Source organism: Rhinolophus sinicus, chromosome 8 (genome assembly GCF_057876585.1).
Source record: "Rhinolophus sinicus isolate RSI-liver-muscle chromosome 8, RSI-T2T, whole genome shotgun sequence".
Classification (NCBI taxonomy): domain Eukaryota; kingdom Metazoa; phylum Chordata; class Mammalia; order Chiroptera; family Rhinolophidae; genus Rhinolophus; species Rhinolophus sinicus.
Genome location: NC_142508.1, coordinates 2,157,430 through 2,183,396, shown reverse-complemented (window position 1 = coordinate 2,183,396; position 25,967 = coordinate 2,157,430). Strand labels below are relative to the sequence as shown.

Sequence of the window (25,967 nt, the reverse complement as noted above, 5' to 3'; positions counted from 1 at the left end):
TGCCTTAAACAAGGGAGTTTAGTTCTCAGTGTTCTGGACGCTGGACGTGCCGGTGGGGTTGGAAGAGGGGGGTGGCCCTCTTCCTGGAATGTAGATGGCAGCCTTCTCACTGTGTCCTCACCTGGCCATTCCTATATGCACATGCTCCCCGGTGTCTCTCCTCTTCTTGTGAAGATCCATTCAGACTGGATCAGGGTCCCACTCTCATGACCTCACTTAACCTTAATTGCCTTCTTAAGGGCCTTGTCACACTGTGGGGTTCGGGCTTCAACACATGAATCCGGGGGACACAATTCACTTCGTAACCGTGGGTGTTCAGTTTTCTCAGTAAAAGCTTCATCTGCCAATTTCCCACAGCTCCAGAGGAAGATAAGCAACATCTTTGTTATTTTTTTTTAATGTGAGAGACCTTTTACATGTTCGCAGTTCTGTACCCCACTCGTCCAAGGCCGCCTCATCAGAATGGCGTGATTTCCCCACTTGATGGTCCTCCTGCTTCTTCGTTGCTTGTGCCCTGCGACGGCTGCTCCTCTGAGCAGATGGATGCACTGCACCCTCTCACAGGTGCCCCTGAACTGCTCTCCGCCCTGAAATCCTGCATGGCTCCGTCCTGTGTCTCATCATAAACACCTTCCTAACCTGAGTTTTTGTGGGTTGTCCTTTTAGAACCTTTACAGTGGAGTCTGAGAAACGTTGGCGTGACCTGGGAGTTGATGAGAAATGCAGACGGTCTCGCCCCGCCCCAGCCCTCCTGCACCAGAACCTCATTTCACGAGATGCTCAGCTCCTTGTCATGAATGTGAAAGCTTGAGCGACACTATTCTACGTCAATCCTTGATATAAATGAGCATCCGCTCCTCACCCCATCATCCAGTCTCTTGGGCGATCATTTAATTCCTTTTCAGTCTCTTCTACTTATTTTAAATAAACCTAAGTCACCCCAGCTTTTCTGCAAGACACTTGCTTCCCTACGCAATGTAGCTGATACTTCTGTACCTACTAGCTTTTTATTCAGTTGTTCCAAGACCACAGACCTGTTCCTATGGAGCCTGTTGAACGTTGCAGCAATCTTTTTGATAGGAAGGGGGTTTGTGACAAATTCTAAGGCTGAAATACAAAGAAAGTAAGCTTGCTTATGGTCACTGGTTAACGGTAATTTTTGTTCAGTGGTACCACCTCCTATTGATGCGCCGTTTTGATTTTCTAGAGAAAAAATAGGTAATATTTCAATCCACTTACCTGAAGCTACTTTTAGCTATTTCTAGTTTGAGACACTTATTTGGCATTAAATTCACAAAAGGTTTTAGAACTAAGGGCTTCAAATAGTAATCCCTCCTCTGTTTAATTGTTTTTTTCATTATTTATCATATTTATTTTTCGGTTATGTGAGTCAAAAGTCTTCTTTGCAACTGCTTGAGAAGTTCAATAACCAATTATTTGAAATAACTGAAAATTAAGTGAAAGTCAAAATGAATGTAAAGCAGGTTTTCCTTTTTGACTAATAATGCCTGCTGGTGGGCCAAATAAAAATAACCTGATTTCTCATGAAAATTAACGCATGATTCTTTTAGCAATCACAAAATCCTTTGCCGAACATGTTTTTTCAGCATTCCTATAGAGTAGAACTTTTTTAAAAGGTGTCAGTGAGACTAGATGGCGCCTACAATTTGCGTCCCTCATTTTTACGGAGAGGAAATGCTTCGATGTCTGACCCTGTGTGTCACGGCGTCCCCCAGCTTTCCAGGGCACCGTTTCCCATCTTTGGCCTTTGGTCCAAATAATCGAAAGAAACGCAGCACTGAAATCACAGTCAGAGCCATGTACCTTCTCTCCGGTTAGTCTGCGATTATGTGAAACAAGGCTGGTTTTGTGTCATTAGGTCCTCGTGAATGCCATGCGGAAGACGGCTGGTCTTTTGTAACAGGTGCTGTTTGGGTGGCTTCCTGGGAATTGCCTATATGATGGTATATTTTACAAGAGCATAATATTCGTACGAGCTGTTATTGACTGTTGATGCTGCCGTCACTCAATAACCATGGTCAGCATTTATTGGTGCAAATATTTATGGCCCTGAGTCATGGGAAATCTGCTGCTTGATATATTTCTCAACAGTTTGCAAAAGAAGGGGCTACCATGGGATAATGAGGCTGCCTTTTCCTAGGGCTACTCTCCTTTCTTCACATTGACCTGGGGGCTTTGGGTGTCAAGTGTACCTAGTCCCTTTTCAGTCAGGAAGGAAAGTGCACTGTTCTTACCGTCCATTTTATTTAGAGGAACAGCTTTTCTGCTGCTACCATGGATTTATAATCCATTTGAGTTTTATCGATATTGTTTTATTGATTGATTGGTCGATGGCTCGGTGGGTGTTACCCACAATGCTTGTATATGCTGAACTTGGTTTTTAAACGTTGAGTTTTGCTGAAACATGCAAGACACAGGAGTGGGCAAAACAAGATCGTGAGTTCTCTGTTTAATAATGATGTCACTGGTCAGCCAAGCTGTTTCTGGTGAAGGGAGCTGCGTCTCAGGGATCGCGCCCTAACACTGAGGTAAAGGAAGCCGGCCTCGGGGCAGGGTTTTGGCGCTGGCGTCCTGAGGGTACCAGCCAGAGGTTTGTTCCTATGTGGGCACGTTTCCAGACTGATCTGTAGTGTGCCAATGCTGAGATTCTTGCGTTTGAAAAATTGTCATTGCAAACTCTTACTTTCATGTAATTGTAAAGTGCTGTAGCGAGCATAGATTTGTGGTTTGGATGTGAGCCACTGGTGTTTCCAATAGGTAGAAGGCACGTGCACCCCTGAGCTTTTCATGTTCCAAGCAGGAAGGCCGGCTTTCCTTAAAATCTCTCCAATTAACAGTAATTGTCCAAAAAACAGTAATGTTCCCATCTGCCAGAAGGAAATACCTGTAAGGAGAATGGGAAGTCTCTTACGCATTTCAAACAAAGGAGTGTCTTCATTCTGAGGATGTCACTAGGTCCTCGCAGTAATGAACCCTCATCCATTTAGATGGGAAACGTCAAGGGCACGGTTGCTGTGCTGAATGTTACGTGTCTACTAGCCGTTCCCCTTGCACGGGACAATGGCCGCTGGAGCACGACCTCCTCCTGGCTGTGTGTCCTATGGGATTAAAGAAAACACGTTGTCATCAAGCAGTAAAGCACGTGTCCTTCAGGGCCGACACAGTGCACTGTATGCAGCTCTGTGGGTCGGTGTTCCCTCGGGGACTTCATGTTTCCTCGGAGACACAGTGCTGACTCTGTGCGGAGGGCTAGCGGGGTGTCACCGACAGTGCACGGTGTGTGTCGGTTGTAGGTGTAGTAAGCTTCGTGGGTCTGTCAGTCACGGTCATGGCAGGGGACCAAAGCCAGCCCAGGTGGCTCCAGATCTGGTTGGGAAGGACTGTTTGCAGAGCATGGCAGGGTTAAGGGGGCAGGCAGACAGGTGAGGCCTCAGAACTGCACAGCCTGAGACTGACACCTGCCCTAAGCTGAGCTCGAAGGGTCCACAGTGGCCCCTGATGGAAGCAGTCATGAAAGGAAGCCACTCCTGCCATGCAAGCTACGCAGAGCAGGGGGAGCCCGGCAAAGAAATCTGGGGGCCTCTGCCCTCCCCACTACCAGCGCCACCCGGAAGCCACCAGCAAAGCTATGTGGGGAGATGAAGTTTGTAGGGTCAGGGGCCAGCCTCAGGGCACAGTGCAGGGCACAGGAGGAGCAGAGGGAGGACACCCAGCACAAGTACCGCGGAGCCTTCACTTTGGAAGAGGAGAAGGTCAGAGGTCAGGGGTGGTCTGATGAGCATGGTGGCCTTGCATCTGTGGGCCAGGAGGCCAGCCGGTGGTGAACGTTAAAGCGCTTCTCCCCGGTCCCTGCCCCAAAGCCACATAGTCTGAGCTTTCCAATCATCAACACGTCTTGGGGGAACTTGCTAAACTGATCTGCCTGGATACAGGGACATGGTGAGACGGTCCTGCAGACAGGGCTTCTCACGCTTCAGGATCTGTGAACATCGCCTGGGCAGATGGTAAGACACGTCCTCTTCTCCTGCCCCCAGCGATGGCAGGTCAGTAGGCTTCAGGGGCCCGGCATCTGCATTTTTACATGCTCACCCAGGGGATTCTGGTGATGCTTCTGCAGCGTCATTGTGAGAAATACATGAAGTTGTTTCTGATCATCTTGCCTGTCACGTCCATTTGTTTTCTCCTTCTGTCCTGGACACTAGATAATTGGTGTTTGTGTCACCCAAAAATCCTTGTGTTCCCATATAGGGAGGCAGCCATTCAGTTCTGGCCTGAGCCATTTTTCTTCAGATAAGTAGACTAATTACACTGGGCTGAGAAAATGGAAGCAAAAACATTAACACTCTGAATTCAGGTTACAGTATAAACTTACCTGGCTCGTTCCTGCCGTGTGCCACTTCCCGATAACTAAACTGTTGCCACTTAAAGTGCAGAATTTGTTTTCATAGTTTCAGGTAGAAGTTATTTGAAAATGTGCCATGGTAATAGGTGTCCTAAAGAGGCCACCGTAACCTACATGTTCCCTTTTCTTAGTAATGCAGAAACCTAATGGCACGCGACCGTGGTACCGCAGGTCCCCTGTCATGTTGGCTGTTTGCTCCACTCCAGAGACGAAAAGTGTGGCCCCTTCAGACGTGTCCTCCGCCTTCCTCATCTGGTGTCACGCTGTGCCACCTCCCTCCCTCTGTGTGACGTTCCCTTCCGTTTTCCCCTCGGTGCCTTTGAAATTCTTTTCTTGTATTCCTTCTTTTCTCCCCACTCACCTGTGCTGTGCTGGCGTGTTATTTAGATCATTCGCCTTTTCTTACCAAAGCGCTTTTATTTTCGGGCCTGTAAAGAAACTCATCACAGAAATGACCGAATTCCCCTCTGGATAGTTGCGTCTCTTCAGATTTTGGGGTCAGTGCTTGTGTAGACTCTGAAGCCCCTTGTCTGTTATTCTTGCTGTTGTGTGCGTGGCTATTCCCGAGGGCAGAGAATTTCATTTTAATCCTGGATCCGGGGTGTCAGGTGTGTGATAGAGAGTGGTGAAGGGCATTGAGAGACACACAGGGAGGACCCCACAGCCTCTGAGTGTCCCTGACACACCCCCAGGCCTGTGCCGGGGGTGACCCTTTCCCACCAGTTTCCCTGGTGAGGACTGGTCTCATCCCACCCTCATCCCCACCCATGGGGTGGAGGCCAGCAGAGTCCTGCTTTCTGCTGGGGGCTATGCTTAGGTCCCCAGGCGAATTCTTTGTTGTGCTTTTAGCACCTTTAAGAAGAGATAAGAACCATCATTAATGAAGAGAGATTAAATGAGCCAATAAAACAGATATGGTGATGGCAGGCTGCAGTGGGGAATGCTGATGGACATGTGTCAGTTGCTAAATGTTATTTAAAACTTGTTCTTGCCGTCCTCAAGTCATTTGTCGTCGTCCTGAATATGGAAATACAATGATTAGGAAACTGCTTTACCATCCTGAGAAATATGCACCATTGATTTTGTAATTTGCTGCTACCTTCTACTTATCGTAAATGGTCCATGATACATAAAAGAAATTTATGTCGGAGCTTTTCACGGTGAATAAATATTAGAAGAAAAATACATGGAGACCGCAGGCGGCAGGAATGGAATGGGAGCTCACATGGTCGGTTTCCGCAGTTTATTTTCTCCTGATAATTTTGTCATTTTGTGGATATTTTACTTTTTAGGGCATTTGATTCTACGTTGGCCCAAAATTTGACACATGTTAAGGCACGGAGACATAACCGGTCCCAGGCTTTCTCAGTGCTAGAAGTTACTAAAGGTGGCTGACAGAATCCTTCACTGACTTCCCATTGCATTTTGGATTAAGCACAAAATACATGGCGGTGTCTGCAAAGGGGGCCTGGTTTTATCTGTGCCCCATCGTGGGAGGTTTGCTGTAGCCCGGTCTCTAAGGCACGTGAGCGCCAGGCTCACGCCTTCCGTCCTATGCTTCCTCTGCCTGGAGAACCTTCCAGCTAGTCACCCGGCTCGTTCCTGCACACCCCTCAACTCTCACGTAAATTCCACCTCCTTGGAGAGCCCTTGCCTTCCCGTGGTTCCCCCATCAGAACTGCCCCCCGTCACTCTGCTCCCTGATTTACTGTCCATTGTGCTCAGGTCAGGTGTCATTTCACTGCCCGGGTGTCAGTCTGTCTGTCCTGTGCAGTGTGAGTGCAGGGGGAATATGTCCACTTCACCGTTGGCCCATGGTCAGTCACAGAGTTGTCACACACTGCGCATGGCTAGCCGCTGCCCCTGTCAACTTGACCACACCAAAGCTGTCTAACGTGCCGTCATCCCACATAGAGGGTTAGCACAGCCTGAAGCAGCCCTGACACCTCCATCCTGGTCAAGAGAGAGCACTGCCGACACCCCAAAACCCCTGCAGCATGCCTCCCCCTTTCCAATGGCAACTTCTCCTCCCCCCCCCCCAGTTAGGCAACATCTGCATTTCACGGAAATTTCTGTCTTTGCTTGTCTTTATAGACGTAAGCCCGAGCCCTGTACTTGTGGTTTGCCCGCTGGTGAATGTGTGTATATTCTTCAGTGTCTGACCCATTTCACTTAAAATTATATTTGTGCTGTTCACCCAAGCTGTGCATGGTGGTGTCGGTTATTATTTTCATTAATACGTCACATTTTATGCAACATGTCACTATGGGAGGTCACATAAGGACCCACCCCTCAAAGAGGGCCACATCTGTCAGTGTGCAGGACCTGTGGGGCTACGTGGCACCTGGGCTGTAAGGTTGTGGGCGGAGCTAAGACTGCTGGTCTCTTGTGTCTCCGCAGGTAATGATTTCTCTGATGCTGCGTCTCTCTGTTCAACTGAACCAAATGAAAATACCATTATTAGACCGTCCTTGATGACAAAAGGAGCTGTGACATATGGGTCTACCGAACAGATCCATTCTTGGCCAGCTAGGGTTTAAAAATGCTAGAACTTTCTTTTTGAGTAAGTTGATACCTAACAGTGACTGCCTCAGGAATAGCCCACAAGACTGGTGTGGAGATTCTGTGGTGCCAGCTCTCGGCTGCCGCTGGCTTTAGCTTGAATGACCCCTCCTGTCCCCAGGGGGGCTATGCTTCAACGCTGATAGATTATGATAAGGGTGGATTCTTGAGGGCCTGTTAAGGTAATTGCTAAGTTGCACTCAGTTTCTCTGGAAAAATAACGACACATGCTAGTAGAAAAGCCAGTCTTTTCAAAGAAACTTATATGTCAAATTAGCAATTCTTGAAATTATAAACTAAGCAAGTAGTTAAATTTTTCACCTGGTTCTCGAGTGTATGTTTGGCCACACAAAGTAGAGCATGTGATTTCCCTAGTGACCTTGGAATGCCCTCTCAGATGGGGCACCAGTGGGGTACGGGGCTGCCTGACTGCGTGGCTTTCCGTGCAGTCTGTTCAGCTTCTGTGTTCTCGGGATTCAGAAACCAGCTCAAACTAGTTTACATAAAACAGGAAATATAATATTTCTTAGAGAAACAGGAGTGTCTTATTAAATCTGAGGGGAAAATTCCTTGAGGCCTCAGAAAAGTTAAGTCAAGAAATGGAAAACCAATGGGGACTTTTCTCTCTCTGCCTCTTGTCTCTTTGCCCCTCTGTCTCTTTCCTTCGTTCCTCTCGTTCTAGAAATCTGTGCTGTTTTCTTTGGAATCCATGTGCCATGTGGAAGTAGACGCATCCCCACCACCACCCTCCTTCTCCTGTTGCGTGGTAATCATCAAGAATAAACTGGAATATTTTAATCCTGTCCCTAAAATCCTGGAGCAGACGTCTGACCCAGGTGGGGCCACTGACTTGTGTTTGGGGGGCAGTGGAGAGGGCTGACAGGACGGAAATGTGGGTCCTGGCACCATGCGCAGAGGAGAGGGGAAGCTGGCATCGTTCTGACCGATGCACTTGGCACACCACACCTGAAGGCTGTTCTCAGGGTGGCCAGCCTGCCTGGAACAGTGCGCTCAAATTATTTTAGTCTCTACCATTCTCTTACTAGTGGTGCTTCCCTTTGAGACTTGTTTCTTAGTGACTTAATATTTATGGAGAGTCTGCGAGGATTTTGACCTTGAGAAGTGACGTGTTGAGCCTGCCAAAAAGCTGCCCAGCCTCAAACTGGTCTCAAAATTGCCTGTGGCTTTCAGTGAGTCTGTGTAAAGACACCCGTGACCTAAACATGATTTGAAGACATTGTAATCATACCCAGGAATGAGAAAGATACGAATGCTCACCTTTACATTCTGCGACCTACTTCCGTAGTCGTATTTTCACTGGAAGGGATTTCTCCTGTGATAGATGGTGACACGTCTTCCAACTACAATGAGGCCACAGTGCCGTTCCTTGTGCTGATTTATGGGACAACACGGCCCCTTTAAAACATGATATCAAGTTAGACTGTGCTCCGGAGGTAAGAATCACTAAGATTTTGAATTTCCTCGAGCAGCTGTAAGTCAGAGTCAGTTAAAATGAAGAGACTAAAGACATTTGAGCTCTGGCGTTGACTCTGCAGGTAAAAAATAATGAAGAAGTTTTAAACTATCTGTAATTATAGCCAGACATTTGCCCGTTGCTGTTGTTCTAGAAGGACTGGTGGGGCAGGAGCTCGTGTTCCAGTGCAGTTTTGCTGAGCTGCAGGCAGAGGTTGACAGCTGCCTTGGTACACGGCGTGGATGTGATTTCAAAGTGGTGTGCCCTCAGGCAGGAATAGAAAGGCATGTTATGCAAAATAGTCAACTTCAGCAATTTCTGAATTCATGGGAAAGGAGAGTGGATCCCAGGCCCGTCCCTGAGGCACATATACAATGGATAGTGGGAGCCGAGGAGCATCCGAGTGGAGGACAGCCATGAGAGACCCCGAGAAAGCAGGGGGAGACTGTCGACCGGGAGGGGGGCCCCTGAGAGCGTCTGATGGCCCCCAGAGGACCAGCTCCTCTCTGTCACGAAGATGCTGATGGCTCATAATTAACTGCTAGGCCTCAGCATACCGCCTGTCACCCAAACTTAATTTCTAATGAATGACATCAGTGGAAGTTTTCTGCAGAGAAAGGTTCCATCCTCCCCGACCAGCGCTGTCCTGCTCCCATCTGCTCAGCCTGCCCCAGACCTGTCGTCGGGCACTGGCATGGAATTGGCACGAATCCGTACCTTGTGGCCACAGCCCTCATCCATTCCACACACTCACAACGAGCCAAAGCACCGCAAGGCACTGAGGGGACAGAACGGCACTCGCCGAGGAGGGGAGCGATTCAGGGGGAGGGAGACCACACAGGCCCCTGCTGGACGCCCGTCCACTCAGGCAGCGGTGGTCTGTCTTCACTTCTGGCCTAACCTGTGGAGCCCCCCTTGCATCTGATGGGCATAGATCCTCTGGAAACTTTTTAAACCCTGAGTTCCCTAAACGTGGGCCTACTTTTATCCTAGGAAAGGCTGCTTTCAGTATCGAGGGCCAGAATCCGTCTTCTCGTCATAGGTAGTAATAGACTTCCGAAAGCTCCCTGGCAGACGAGGCCATTGATTGGCTCAAAGACAGAGGATTGTGAGAGAAATAATTGAATTCACTTCCTCCTTCCCTAGCGAGCGGGCCATCTGGTGGACCCCTCTGTCTTTAGCAAAGGGAAATAAAATGCAAAACTGCCAGCTGTCCTCATCACGGCTGGCAAGGTCTGGACCTTCGCTGTCACTGCAGTGTCAGCCCTCCTCCATCACCCTCGCCAGCCCTGTGTTTGCAGCTTTCCACGCTCCGAGCGTCTGTGGCCGTGCTGCGGCCTTAGGAAGAGGCCCTCGTTTGCTGCGGAAGTCGTCTTCTGCTCACTTCTGCCGGATGCTGCTCCGTCCGCCCCTTTAGCTGCATGGGCGATGCTTGCGGTGTAGAAAACAAACTTGCCAGATGAGGTGCACCCGAAACACGCCAGGGGGGTATTTGCTGCTTGAGAAATGCGTCGCTTTATTGTGGGGTCACATAGCTGTGCCCTGGGTCCCCAACTTTGAAGTGAAATTTCTGAGTTCCCCTCCTTAGAGCTCAGGATGCGACAGTGACAGGTGGACAAAAGGACGGTGCTATTCCCGTAACCGTCCCTTCCTTAAGTTGTGTAAAAAATGGAATGTGCTTTGACTTCTTCCCATGTGATGCAGCAGATGTTACTGGGACATTATTTGGTAGTGGCAGCAATAACTAGTAAAGCGATAGCTTATGCTCCTATGATGTTTATAAAGTGTGATGTACTTTCACACACATTTGCATTGGTCCTTATAACACCTAAGCAATGGATTCCTTCTGCCTCCCACCCTACTTTCCTCTTTCCTACTTTCATAGCTTCCAGTTTCTCTAACCGTCACTCAGGGGTTTCATTTGACTCTCTACTCCTGACCGTAAGGCACAGGTGTGATAAAGGTCGCAGGAGAAGTTCTGGGATCTGCGTGAAGCTCAGGCCAAGATGGGATGCGTCCGACTCGAACAGAGAGGAGAGCCTGTGGGTGCGTGACCTGATGTCACCATTCAGTGATGTCATCCTGGGGCAGGGCCAGGGCACTGTGCTGTGGGGACCTTCTGGCACCAGCCCCCGGGACGTGGTGTCTTTAACTATGTTCTAATTTGTATTTCTTCCACTTCAATTGTACAATCCCACATAAAGCATCAATCTCTGATCACAAATGACTCAGGTAATAGCACCTGAAAAGATGAAGTTTGCGTTTCAGACATCAGACAACCTAGGAAAAGGTTTAGTCTGTTTTCAGTTCCTTGTTTTCTTTTTGCCGGCATTAAAAATAAATATGAGCAACCCTTCTGCCACCGGGGGGAAGACGATTGCCAACTGTAGATGTCAGCTTACATTACGTCTTTAGGACCCATTGCTGTTTCTGGCCTCGTTAATGTACCTGGGCTTGTTAACGCTTTGCTTTCCACGTCAGTCAGCAGTGGCTTGACTGCCAGACCTTCCAGCAAACGACAGAGTTGCGCCCCAGAAGGGCACTCACAGATTCGTTCCTTCAGCTCCCTGAGACCTGTGGCGACCCCAGTTTTTTACAGGCCTGGGAACAGTGGCACACTGTGGTACCCGTCCTCAAGCAGCTTACCGTCTGCTGGTGACATACACAGGCGATGCGTACACAACTTAGTAGTGCAGTAATGTCCCAGGAAAGTACGGAGTGTCGCAGCTCTGTCCGGGAGATAGAGTGAACTCCGTGCGTGAAACCAGGCAGGGCTCCCCGACGTGTCCCGACGAGAGCTAAAGAACGTGAAGGGGGTTTGTCTGATGGCCAGAATACAGAGAGGAGCGTCGGGAAACAGAGATGGCGTGTGCACCGTGGTGGGCGGGCAGGGGACGTGGAGGGGAAGACTTGTCCCAGGAGCAGTACATGCTGAGCAGAGAGGGAAGAGCTTCGAGTGGCTCAGAGGGGAGGGGAGAGCGCAGGCTCCCTGGGCAGTGACGTGCAAAGGGCTTTCATCTTGAGGACAAAGGCCAAGAGCCTCAGAGAGGGGCTCTAGATGCAAAAGGGAGACAGAAATGTGTCCTGACACCAAGGTGTGTGTGAGCCACTCCAGATGGCCCTGGGGACCCACCTTTTCTGTGACCTGCCCAGAACCCACCACTTACCACCACCACCACCTGGGACAGACCTCCATCACTCTGGTTTCCTTGCATCTCACCCACTTCCCACCCTCACTTCCCTGTTTTTTGTTCTCAGCAGCTCCCCCGTGATCTATTTAAATGGGACTCCCATCATGCCCTGCGGTGTGCACACACCTGGCACTCGAAAGCCAAAGCCACCACCTTGGCCTTTAGTCCCTTCTCTCTCTGGCCCCTGCTCCCCGCCCCTCCCCCCGGCCTTCTCACTCCGCTGGGTCCCCTCACTCAGGCCACTGTCTCCTTGCTGTCACCGCAGCACTCCTGCTGCTCCCTCTCCCCAGATTGTGTGCTCTCAGACATCAGCCGGGTCTTACTCTGCTCAGGCTCTTAGTGCAAAATACCACAGACAAGTGGCTTAGTCAGCAGGGATTTATTCCTCACAGTTCTGAAGATTGGACCCCCAAGGTCAAGGTGCAAGCGGTGGTATCTGGTGAGTGCCCTCTCCTTGGGTGACTTCTCACTGTGTCCTCATAAAGCCTTTCCTTGATGTATGTGGATGGATGGATGGATGGAGAGAGAGAGAGAGAGAGAGAGAGAGAGAGAGAGAGAGAGAGAGCTCTAGTATCTTTTCTTATAAGAGCACCAATATCCTGAGGGCCCCACCCTATGACCTCATGTAACCCTAATTACCACCCAAAGGCCCCATCTCCAAATGGGGTTAGAGCCTCAATATGTGAATTGGAGGCAGGGACCACAGCTTAGTCCGTAACAGACTGACCTGCCTCCTGCCGGCTACATTTCAGTTTCTGTTCACATGGCACTTTACTACCAGATCACGCTGACCTCCACATATCCAGTTATCGCACAGGACCCTCTCATCCTGCTTTTCTCTCCTTCTCTTAGTGGGTCTATCTGTTTATTATTTGTCCCCTCATCCCTGCACTACAATACGAGAAAGGAATATAGACAAAATGAAAGCTGTTCAACTTGTTGGGTTGATAACAAGGTTTTTGTTCTGTTCAATGTGGTACCCAAGGTTCTTAGAACAGGTCCGGGAAGAGTAAGCCCTGGATAGCTGTGTTGGATGGATGGATGGAGGATGGAGGATGGAGGATGGATGGTTGGATGATGGATGGATGATGGATGGATGGATGGATGGATGATGGATGGAAGATGGATGGATGGATGGATGGATGATGGGTGGGTGGATGGATGATGGATGGATGATGGATGGATGGATGGATGATGGATGGATGGATGGATGATGGATGGATGGATGGATGGATGGAAGGTGGATGGATGATGGAGGATACATGGATAGATGGATCAATGAGTGGATGGAGGATTTGTTTACCTTCTTAGAGCAAATGGTTAATTGTAAACATGCTTTTCCACTTTATTTGGACCTCCAAGGCATGTATGTACTACCAAACAGAACAGGGAATACATTAGTGTCTCATTTTCACCATTCTAGGCAAAAATATAAAATTCTGCTGAGAAATAACACTGACGCTCAGTGTTTTGGGGTAATTTATTAACTTTCCTGCCCTTCAAGGGAAGCAGGATCATTTCTACTCAGATTTTAAATAATTCAACTCCGTAAGTTAAGATGAGAAAGTCTGAATTTGGGGATCCAAATTAGATGTTCAAAGAAACATATGTTAACCTGCATCCAAAAACTATCTCTGTGCTCTGGTTATACCCATGTGAAAATTAAATGTGCATTATAGACCAGCACAAGAAAGGAAGATGGAAAAATGAAAAATTTTGTCTCCTTGGATTAGCGAGATTGTTAATTATGTTTTTCCTCTTTAACTTGTTTCCTCTTGTTACAATATTGCTGTGTAGAAAAAAAAATTACCTGCACTCTGAAAAATGAAATTCGGCAAATGGAAGGTCAGTTTAATAAAGAATGCCTGCTTTCCTGCGGGTATAATTACCCTGCTTTTTAAATGTAAGAATGTCGCCTGAAAGGGAATATGACACATTTGTTCTTAAGAAAAGGTGTAAATGATCCAGAATCACTTCGCTGAAGTGGGCTATGCTATCAGCGCTGGTTTGGTTAGCTGATTATGCATTCTCCCATTCGATACAGTCACCGAAGTGGTTTTCTGTGCAAATCCTTAGTCCAGTGAGCAGAGCTTTTATCCTCTCTCGGGAACTGTCCTGACTCTCATTCATTTTGCCACCCACAGTAGCAACATCACAGTTTTGCATCTTGCTTTCCCATCCTGTATGTGTCCATAGAACTTATACTGTGTTAGCACCTTTGAGGTTATTTCTTTCCACCTTCCTCCCTGGAGGACTGACCCGCCAGGGGCCCGTTAGATGCACCATCTGCTCACTTACCTGCAAAGAGCCCACCCTTTTACTAGGCAACGCTAATGGCTACAGATGCTGAAGTTGTGTTGATACACAATCTGTCTCTGGGAATTTCCTTTTGGTTCCAACTCTACCTTCTGGAGCTATAAGAATAAGTCTTGTTTCTCTTCCATGTGATGATGAAGACTTTTGCATCTGAACACCCCCTTCACCCTTATTTCATGTGACATGTACTGTAAATGTCTCCTGCTTATCTCTGTAGACACTTTCTCTCGATCATTACCTCTGTCAATACCCAGCCTGGACCTGGACATCGTATTGTGGGTGTTTTGGATCAGAGACGGGCACAGTGGGAATGTCAGAAGGACTTTTGTCCCTGCAACATTTGTTCAAGAGTGCTCTCGCAAGTTAATCGGTTACACTACTATTAATAGCTGGCCACAAAATTGACAGTAAGCAAAAGTCCTAGGCTTTTTTGCCTGTAAACTTTGACGGATGCGTCAAACAGAGGTGTTTAAAATAGAATTTAGAATTCTAGATTATTCTTATTAGAAACAAGATTCTATACAGGTCACTTGTTTGAGCGGATGAAGACAGCAACATTAATTTTATCATTCTGGATCTGGAATAAGATTTGGTATTGAGCAGTAAAACGTTTTGGGTTTCGATGGTGCCCCTGGGATTTAATGTGATCAGTGTTCAAGAAATGTCTGTCGGGCTCTGCGAGAGACCGCACACACTACATTGGTCATAGGAAGAGTACTGCTTCAAGGTTTATGCGATTCACAAATTTAGTGAGAAGGGATTATTTTCTTTGTAAATGTGGGTCAAGTGAAAACCTGCTGAATCAGCAAGATCCGATCACTTCCCCTGGGTATTGACCAGTGACTTTCTCATGTAGAAAATCCTACCCAATAGGAAATGAGATTGGCTCCGGGTAACTCTTTGTCCTGATTCCATGCTTATGTTTAGTCTTATTTTTAAGTGCCAAAGAGCCACTTGTTAATAGATAAATTAAATTCTGGATGACAAATAAGACTACCAAGAGAAATTTCTAAATAACGGTAGAGGTCTTTCCTGCTAAGGCTGTAACGGCTCTCAAAATTTGTCTTAATTTGATAACCTAGATCGCCAATTTCAAATACTGGGATGTCAAGTATTAATTATTTGCCATCGTGTGGTTGAGTATTATCTTCACTTTGATATGCAGTAATTTGATATGTTCTAATGATCTGAAGTTTGGGTGATGATGTATTTATGTGTTGGAGGCCATCTCCATTCTATTTCGTCTTGACTTGGAGTTAATAGGGGTTACAGCTATGGGCTGTAACAGAGAATGTTTTGCAATCTATGTATAGGCAGAAGTAGCAATCATCCGTTTACAGTGTGACCATATGTCTTTACTTACCCTGGAGAGTCCCAGTTGCTCTTGTGTAATTAATAATTATAATTATTAATATAAGACTATTAAATTCTTAACTTATTATTAATGATCAATTTTACTTTTTTTGTCTCAAAGGACCCCAGTTTGGACTAAAATTATATAATCATTCTAATTTGAAAGACTCTGAAAGTTTGGTCTCAACAGCCAATATGCCTGATTAAGGTCCTAGATTTATTTAACCTTTAGCCCCCTTTAGCGGTGTCTCCAGAACCCCCTCCCACCCCCAATTCCTGCTACAATGCAAATGTGGTTCCCTGGAAGGGACTCCAACCTAGAATAGGGATAGGTGAGGTACCTGGTGAAGACAGACCTGGGAGACCTTGAAGCCTTGTATGAGCAGCTATAGAAGGAACAAAAGTCTCGAGAGATGGTGAGCAGTGGGCAGAGGTTGATTGAAATTGGCACATAGAACATGCTAAATAGACATTTGAATTTGGTACCCTGAAATAAAAGCTACCCGCGTGATGTAAAGACAGAGAAAGGAGAGAAGACTAAGGGCTGGAAGATGTAACCTACTTGGGTTTGATTGTGTGGGAGTTCATAGGCTGGCGGCCACGGAGAGAAGACTCTGTAGCTACACTGCGCTGTACATCCTGCTTTATTGGGTGGAGAAGCAATAAGTTCACACAGAAGCTGTAAATGTAAAATGCGAGATTCTTTCTTAAGATAAGGTTTGCCATGACGCCAGGAGGACAGCAGGGCAGAGGAAAGCGTGAACTGTAGCCTCCAGGATGAGAATATGCCTAGTTTACTGTGTCTTATCTTGGTTCTTGACTAAAGTAGAATGTGTGTGTTTGGCTTGTTTCCAGTTTCACTCATCGTGTTTCTTTTTCCCATTGTTTTCAGGAGCTGGTGGGGAGTAACCCCCCACAGAGGAATTGGAAAGGAATAGCAATCGCACTGCTCGTGATTCTGGTGATCTGCTCCCTGATTGTCACCTCAGTCATACTGCTGACACCAGGTACTTACACTCCTCCTTGGAGAAGGAACTCACCGTGCAGAGAAAGAGCATAATTTTAGCTTGTAATTGTTTTAAAGTAACTATCTCTTATGTAAGTTATGTTTCCCAGGTTCTAATTCTCATTGTGCCATATGGGAAAATGATGTTATACGCTTTCAGTGGAAAAGATCCATTTCATAATCTTTGAAATTGTTTATACAATTGGTGACTATCGGAAATGCTTGGTATCTATTAAAATTTGCAATTACTCATTCGTGCTTGATGAGCTTAAGGGCAGTGGCATTATATTATAAATAGAATAATTTTATATATCTCATCCTATTCCTGGGTATTCCATAGTGTCAAGGATGAATTAAGAAAATTATTAACACAGCATATGTTTTGCATAAGCTAAGAATAAAGTACGTATTAGATACGACGGATGCAATAAAGAAATAGAAAAAGGGAGTTAGAACTCAGGGAAGAAAAAAACACAAAAGTCATCAGCAAAAACTTACAGCAAAGACATGTATACACATGGACTTTGAATATTTCAAAAGTAAGTAGTATAAAAGCGTACAGGAAAGAGAGAGATCCTTTGTGAGAAAGTTCGTGGAGACGGTCAGATGTGAAGTGGGCTGTGACATGGTGGTGAGATGAGGGAGAGAAGAGAGCCTTTTCCTGGAAGATCACCGTGTGGAAGTTAGGATCGAAAAACGTTATGGCCACAAACTGTGTGCAACTATTTTATCCATTCTCATTGTTAGATTAGGTGCCTGTTTGTGTGAACAAAAACATGTTTCAGTCCTCAATAAATAGACTGTGCCAGTGTTAGACTTAAAGATGGAAAAAATGCAATGTAAAAAAAATTGTTTTGATAGGTACAAAAAGTGCGGCAAACTGTGGTGTATGTTTAAACTATAATCACAAAACGTAAATGAAAAACAGAGTAATCGGTACCCTGAGACCCAAACTACATAAGTATATCACAAGGAAAGAAAACTATAAACCAGCATCTCTTATGAATATAGGTGCAAAAATCTCAACAAAATACTAGCAAACTGAATCCAGCAACATATAAAAAGGATTATGCACCATGACCAAATGGGATTTATCCCAGGAAAGAAAATTTGGTTAAACATAAAATCTCACTGTAATACACCCATGTTAATAGAATAAAGGGGGGAACCAACAACATGATCATCTCATTAGATGCAGAATAAGCGTTGGACAAAATCCAAAATCCTTTCATGATAAAACACTCAACAAGGAAGAGCAGAAAGAAACTTCCCCAACCCGATAAACAGCATCTGTGAAAAGCCCGTAGCTAATATCACAGGTAACGGTGAAACACTGCCAGCAGTCCTCCTAAGATCAGGAATGACTGTTTCTATTTAATATTGTTTTGGAGATTCTAACCAAGGCAGTTAGGCAAGGGGAAAAAATGACATCCAGATGGGGAAGAAGAAGTAAAACTATTTCTATTCGTAGATGACTTGATGCTGTATATAGGAAATCTTAAGGAATACACACACACACACACACACACACACACACACACAACCCTATTATAACTAACAAATGAGTTCAGCAACCTTGGAATATACATCTTTATTCAAAAATACTTTGTATTTCTATACACTAGTAATGAACAATTCAGAAATGAAATTAAGAAATGATTCCACTTAGATTAATTTTTTAAAGTATAAGATAAGAGGAATCGATTTAACAAAAGAAATATAAGACTTGTCCACTGAAATCCACCAAACATAACGGAAAGAAATTAAAGACCTATGTAAGTGGAAAGGTATTCTATGTTCATGGATTGGAAGATGTAATATTATTAACATGGCAGTGATTCCCAAATTTATCTAGAGAGTCAACCCCATCCCTATCAAAATCCAACTTGTTTTTATTGCAGAAATTTACAGGCTGAATCTAAAATTCATATAAAAATGTGAAAGACTTAAAATAGCCAGAGCAATCTTTAAAAAGAACAGTTAAAAGACATATATATACCAATTTTAAAACTTGCTCTAAAACTTCAGTAATCAAAAGATTATACTATCATAAGTATAAACATAAAAGATCAACAGAATAGAATTGAGAGTTCAGAAATAAACCTGTCTACAGCTATGGTCAGTTCATTTTTGACAAGGGTGCTAAGACCATTTGATGGGGAAAAAATAGTCTTTTCAACAAATGGTGCTTATACCACTGGGTATATACATGCAGAAGAAACAAGTGTAGTTTTACCTCACACTATATACAAGATTAACGCAGTGTGGATTAACCACCTAAATATAAGAGCTAAAACTATAAAACTCTTAGGAAAAAAATAGGTAAATCATTGTGACCTTGTATTAGGCAACTGTTACCTAGATATGACATCAAAAGCACAAGCAACCAAAGAAAAAAAATAGATAAACTGGACTTCATCAAACACAAAAACTTTTGTGCCTCAAAAGACACAATTGAGAAAGTGAAGGCAACCAACAAAATGGGACAAAATATTTGCAAACCATATATTTACTTAAAGTCTAGTATCCAGATTATATAAGGAACTCTTACAACTCAAAACAAAGTGACACATAATTTAATTTAAAAAATGGGCAAAGGATTTGAATAACCTTTCTCCAACAAAATACAGAAGGCGTGAGAAAAGATGCTCACCATCTGTAATCATCAGAGAAACGCAAATCAAAGCCACAGTGAGAAGCCACTTTACACCCACTAGGAGGGCTGTATTTGGGGGAAAACAAAAGTATTGGTGAGGCTATAGAACAACTGGAACCTTCACACGTTCCCAGTAGGAATGTAAAATTGTGTCACCTCTGTGGAAAGCATTTCGGTAGTTCCTCAAAAAGTTGAACATAAAGGTACCCAGTAATTAATTTTAGCATATGACCCAGTAATTCCACTCCCAGTATATATCCCCCAAACCTGAAAACACGTGCTACAGAAACTTGTACACGAGTGTCCATAGCTACCTTATTCGTAATAGCCTGAAAGTGGAGACAACCGAAATATTCTTCACCTGGTGAGTAGATGAACATATGTGGTCTGGCCATAGGGGGAAATTATTCACGAGGAACGAAATACTGACATGTACTGCAACATGGATGAGGCTTGAAAGCATTACCGAAGGGGAGGAAGTTAGGCTCCAAAGCCACCGGTTGTCAAGTGCATGGCCACAGAAAGTAGAATAGTGGTTAGAGTCTGGAGGAGCGGAGAACAGTACGTAACTGCTAATAGGTGTGAAAACATTGTAAGACACTGTACGTTTGGAGGCGTTTTAGGTTGCAGCAAAGTGGAGAGGAAGGTCCAGAGGTGTCCCCTTCACCCGCCCCCACCGCCCTGTCCCCAGACACCAACAGCCTCCCCCATTGTCAACGCCTGCACCAGATGGGACATTCGACACAATGGGTGACCTCCACTGACACAGCCTAATGAGGGTTCTTTTGGGGGTGATGATACTCTTCTGGAACTTGGTAGTGGGTGATGGATGCACAACACTTCGTAAAAAGTGCATTTCATCTCAGTTAAGCTGTTAGTTTAAACATGTTGAGAAAGTTATAAACAAACCAAAAAAGAAGGGTGCAATTTGGCCATTTATATACCGAAGTGCCTTAAAAACGTACTTAACTTTGAAGACGTTCCAGCAGCAATTCTGGAGCGTGTTTCCGCTCCTTGAGCGGGGATGCGGGGGGGTCCTGAATAAGTCAGAGGGGCCAGAAACCTTGCAGTTGGGATGCAGTACAGCACGTCTGAGTGATCAGGAAAAATCGATTCTGCTGCTGAAATTGAAACGAGTGGAGTTGAGAGGGATTAAGGGAGGATTAATGGAGACAAATGCTCGCTCTGCGCTGTGACCATGCTGCTGAGGAGTCAGCTTCGCTGGGAACACTTGCAGATGCATGTTTTAAATGAATATAAAGGAAACCAGGGCCCCTCGGGGCTTGAGGACCCATGTTCCTACCTCTGGTTTACTTCAAACAGAGCTGTGCCCTGTATAAGAAAATGATTATTGACGATTTGATTCTGCCTTTGTCCAGCGCTCGCTGGGGGAGCCCCGAAAGCAGCGATGTTTTAGGTTATTTGTAGACACATGTATCGCCCCGCGTTGGAGGGCTCCTGCCATCGCCGTTTTGAGGTGGGGTGGAGTGGCTGCCTGGAGCGCCTGTTACCAGTGGTCCAGAGCCACCAGCCGGGGTGGGAAATGTCTGCACAGGGTTCCTGAGCGCGTAGCACCAGTTCTGAGACCCTTCCCTCCACGTGCTCCGCTCCACGCCACACGGGGGGAGAGCTGGCGCTCTAGGGAAGCACGTCCAGTCCTGTGCTCTCAAACGCAGCCGCTGGTCCTAAAGGACTTTACCTCCAGCCCTGGTGTCGCAGAAGCAGTCACAGCAGCAATCCTCCGCCATTAAACAGGGCGTCCAGCCATGGTCCACCGTCACCTCTGACGCTGACGGCCAGTTTTCAGGGCAACAACAACGATGAGTCAGAGGCGTCCTCCGTGGTGGGGCCCCAGGGACCCCGGAATTCCAGAAGAGGCTTGGAGACGCGGGATTTCTTCTGTTCTCTGTTGCAACAGTGTGGCTGTGCTCTGCCTAACCCTCAGCTCTCTGGGGTTTCCTTCTCCAGGCTGTGCTGCTCAGCGGCTGGTGTCTGAGGTTTAGGACTGTCGGACGTGCCAGTTCGACGCGAGCAGCCCCCTGCTGCCCCCCCCAACCACAGCTGTCTGCACCCACTCTCCCAGCTGTGGCAGTGGCTTTGGCACTCTGAGCTCTGTCAGGCAGAGGACAGTGTCACGTCGTTCAGCCTGCCACGGGCTCCACAGCTTCCTGAGTGCACTCGCATGCAGTCCCTGCCCCCTGGTCATGTGGGGATGAGCCCCTGACAGGGCCGAGGGCGTGAAACTAAGTGCTGAGTAGAATGTGAGGCGAGAAGACACGTACTGTCCAGGAGAAGCTCAGAGTCTGCTGAAAAAGACAGACTGTGCACAGCAGCATTTCACAGGAGTGTGACCATTAAGCCACAACGAAACAAGTCATCGCAGGGCTTGCTTAAAAGCCTCCGCAGGAGTGATGAGAAGTGAACCATTGACCTACAGACTGTGAACATAACAGAGTGGCTTCCACAGGATGAGGGGTGCCGTTTAGTCTCGAAGACGGAGAGTCCTAGTGCTAAGGAATCAGTAATCACACCTGCACACACCTGCACACACCTGCGCAGTCTCGGTGCCTCCCCACAGCATTAGGATGGCCACCCAGCCTGGCTTCCACTGCAATAGAGTGACTTACAAATCATATTGTGTCCTTTTCAAAAATAACCTTTTTTCAAGTACTACCTGTTTCCAGTCTTGTATTATGGTTTATTGAAACTCAGCTTATAGTACTTGCGTTCTGCTTACCCCCAGAGTCCATTCTGAACTCACTGGAGTCAGTCCTTTGGTGAAAGCATTTTCCGTGAAAGTATTTCCGTGTCCACATGGGTCCCCTTTCCGTCTCGGTTCGAGCCGTCGTCCGGGATGTCTCAAGACAATCACTCTCAGCGACAACAACCTTGTTCTGTAGTTCAGTCTAATTGTCACCAGTTATGCACAAGTTATGTCGTAAAGATCAAATTAAAAGTGTTTAAGGCAATTTTAGTTCCAGGGGGATTCGCCAAATGAGAATATGTCCTTTTCAAGTTTGCCCTTCATTCCTCCCTGGCTGGTCTGTGCTCTTTTCTAAATTTCTCTTTGGAATAATAGACTCAAAGTTACCCTTTTTTATTTTCAGGTATTAAATATGTCTCGCTAGGTCACACACGGCATATGCCTTTGGGGGCAGCTACAGTTCGTGCATTCTGATGGCAGGGACTGTCATGGTCTCCAGTGCCACAGTGACGGTTGTGGGAGCAGGAAAATCCAGCAGAAGCACATTGGCATGAAAACGACCCTGACATTGGACTTTTACGGATTTTCACATTAGAAAAGATAGACAGCAGCTTGTGACGGAAAATGCTAGAACATTTTCAGGTGGTATAGAAATGAAAAGCCTTGGATATTGGGAAGTCGTATTAAAGGTAGACTTGGGGATAAAGCTAAGCAGAGGTTATCAGAACATACGCGTATGATTCACTAGTCGTTTGTGTAGGAGCTTCTTTTCATGGAGTTGAGGTTTCATCACTGTTTGATGTAGGCCTACTGTCTGTAACTGCATCGCTAGCTCTCAGCTTATCTTTAAAAAAAATTCAATTGGGCTCAGTAGGCTGTGCTGAGAGGAAGAGAACGCTAGTAAAGTGGCCATTATGGCTCAGCCATCAGCTGCTCGTATAGGGGAGTGTAGGTACACGCCAAGTCACAGACTTAATCATCGTTCTGAATTTATAGATCGTTCGAGTCCACACAGGATGAGGTGGGTTTACGGGGGGAAAGCTACATTACAGTTGCCTTTGAGAGAAGCCCCCACTCAGGAGTTGTTAATGCTAGTTGATAAAGCAAGTTCTAGAATAACATTTTCATGGGTTTTTAAAATAGATTTTCTTTTTTGGAGCAATTTTAGGGTCACCGTAAAATAGAATGCAAGGTACAGAGATTTCCCATGTACCCCCCACCCCCAGACACCCACAGCCTCCCCCATTGTCAACGTCCCCACCAGATGGTACATTTGTGACAATGGATGAACCTACAGGACACGTCATCTCACCCAGAGCCCATCGCTGACATTAGGATTCACTCGGGGTGTTGGACATTCCGTGGGTTTAGACAAAAGTGTAATGACATGTACCCACCATTATGGCATCAGACGGAGTAATTTCACTGCCCTAAAAACCCTCTGTGCTCCCCCCAACCCATGGCACCTACTGATATTTTTATTGTCTCCATAGTTGTGCCTTTTCTAGAAGTCGTGTAGTTGGAATCATCCAGTACGTGGCCTTTTCAGACTGGCTTCTTTCGCTTGGTCACATGCATTTAAGGTTCCTCCACATCTTTTCATGGCTGATAGCTCATTTCGTTTTAGTGCTGAATACTGTCCCGTTGTCTGGATGGACCACAGTTTATTCATCCATCCCCCACGGAAGGGCATCATCGTTGCTTTGAGGTGTTGGCAATTATGAGTGAAGCTGGTATAAACATTCGTGACATTCATTGTATTTTAGATTCTACTGTTGCTCAAATTTTAACTTATGGTGGATTATCTCACCGTGAGACCGCATGCTCATAGAATCCCCAGGAAAATTACAAAGTAGCTTAACAGTAATTTAATAACTTCCATATATTTCATAACAAGTAATGTATACCTTATTTTTCTTATACAAGTAGGTGGTTTTCCCCTCTTCTCCAGGCATTTTCTGTGCTCTCCTTCCTACAATGAACTCAGCTCTCAAGTTGGTCCATCTGTTATCAGTGACCATGACCAAGTGTGCAGTGTGGAGGCACAGCTTCCCTGATGGCTCTCTGATATGGTCATTTGCCCTTTGGCATCTGTGGCTGTGTTTCTAGGTTCCTTTGTGTCTGGTCACACTCACCTGCCAGCTGATTTATTGGGTGATGGTGTCTCCTCTGGTCATGAAACAGGCTTTTGTTTTTGCTGCTAATACTCTTGTGATTGTGTCTGACTGAAGTTAGTTTGTGAATGTTGACCAAGACCGAGTGCTGTGAATGGCTAGTGTAATATCCATCACGACCGTCCAGAATACGCGAGGGATGTGGTGAAGACAGGAAGCATTTGTAGATGAGGAATTAGAGACTTTGAAAGACAGAGCCAGTGGCGATGGAAGGATATCCCTGCGGGAAGGGTCAGCACGAGCGTTCACTGAACAGAGGGTGACTGGCCTGGAGGCCGTGCAGGGGCATCATGAGTGTCAGGAGTGACGGCTGAAGGGAGGGCTGGCAGCACATGGGGAGAGTCTGGGATGCCGGGGGCTGGATTGGAGATCGTACTAATGTCCTGTGATAGTCATGAGTCATAACTACTTTGAGAATCTAATAAAACTCTAAGTCGTCTTATCATTGGCAGGAGCAAATAGGGCATCTGTGTACTCATAAGAACTTGGACACTTCTCATGAAGTTCACGGACCTGCTCAGCCCACCCATGGGCCACCTGAGGGATCAGCTGGAGCATCTCTCTAAAGCCCAGATGTTACGGTGTCTCAGTTAAAGTAAAGTTACTGTTGCCCACAAGGAACAGAATACCTAAACTCATTCAAACTATAGGCGTCTGTATCGTTTCACGACCCCAGAAGGCCACACGTAGCCAGTCCCAGGGTGATTCAGTGGCTCATGGATTACCTTTCTCTACTGCCATAATCAGCTGGGGCAGTGTCTGTGCTGACTTCACATATCGCATGTCGTACCCTCCTAGGAAGGAAGGGGACGTCACAGAACTTGCCTCGTGGACCTGCACCTTCCCCTGAAACTAGCCAGGAGACAGCTTATTTCTACAGCTGTGTTGCAGAACCGTCCTTAGCTGTAAGGGGGTTGAAAGCAAGCGTTCCACAGGAGTCAGCCTCTGCTCGGTTGGAAGAGTGCGGGGTCTGCCCCACAAGCAAAAGCCCTTGCTGAATGAAATCCTTCAGAATGAGGTCTACATTCCTTGAACTTGAACATTCTTTAAATGGTGCGATTGCACCATTCTTTAAATTGAAACAAATCGGAAAAGAGGGACTTCCGACAGGTTCTCGTACAAGAAAGATTTAGTTTGCACCACGACTAACCTTATCGTTAGTAGCGAGCTTCCAAAGCACTGAAGAGTGGGTCCCTAGGAGAATCTTAACAGTCTCTCTTTTGACTTTCCATCATTAGTTCTAGAAGGAATGTTAGGTGCATCCTGCTTATTTATTGAATCCTTACACTAAAGAGCCACTTATCTAAAGGACGGCAATAGATGCTTATTATTCATGCATGCACTCAGACTGCAAGCTGAGGCACGAGCGCCTGCATGTTTATCCACAAAGTGGCACTTTTCAAAGCTTTGCCAAGTTATGTCTCGTATCTTAGAGGTATAATTGTATATGAACCATGAAGAGGACTAAATCTTATCCTGACCCTGGTTTTCCTAGAGTCTGTTGCCTGGTTTAAATTAGGGCCTCTATTGGGCCGGCCCGGTGGCTCAGGTGGTTGGAGTGCCGTGCTTCTAATGCTGAGGTCGCCGGTTCGATTCCTGCATGGGCCAGCGAGCTGCACCGTGTCCTACACAACTAGACTGAGAAGCAATGGCTTGAACCAGAGTCGGGAGGTGAAAGAAGGGGGAATAAACTAATTAATTAATTTAATTAAGGGCCTCTGGGTAAATGTCAAGTGAGTTTGGGGAGCCTTGGGGACCATATGTTATAAAGGGGACAGCTGATTGAGTAGTTATTATTTTAGGGGGAACTGTGACCAGTCAGGAACCAGAGGCAGTGATTCAGGAATCTACACCAGGGTCAAGAGCACAGAAATCGATGACATAATAAAGCCAGAGACCCGGGGAGAGATTGTCCGCAATGGAGGAGAACACTCCAGGCTGAAACTGTCCACTTCCTCTTTGAGGCAGAATTCTCAACTTAAGTCCTGCTTGTACAATCAGTTCCCACTTATGTGGAAAGCACATATATGTCCTTTCTCAGACTGCTTTTGCCCAATCCCCAGAACCCAGTTAATTTCTAAATTGGCTCAGTGCTTTTATACAAAGTA

The 25,967-nt window shown here is 46.1% G+C and overlaps 1 protein-coding gene across 6 annotated transcripts in view; it reads left to right on the top strand.

Moving 5' to 3' along the window:
• The window catches only part of DPP6 (dipeptidyl peptidase like 6), a 578,081-nt gene that overhangs the window by 372,066 nt on the left and 180,048 nt on the right, over positions 1-25,967 (top strand). For all 6 annotated transcript variants that reach the window (XM_019742500.3, XM_019742502.3, XM_074315064.2 and 3 more), the window contains exon 2: positions 16,212-16,326. In XM_019742500.3, coding sequence (XP_019598059.1) covers positions 16,212-16,326 — 115 coding nt within the window. The remainder of the gene's footprint in view (positions 1-16,211; positions 16,327-25,967) is intronic.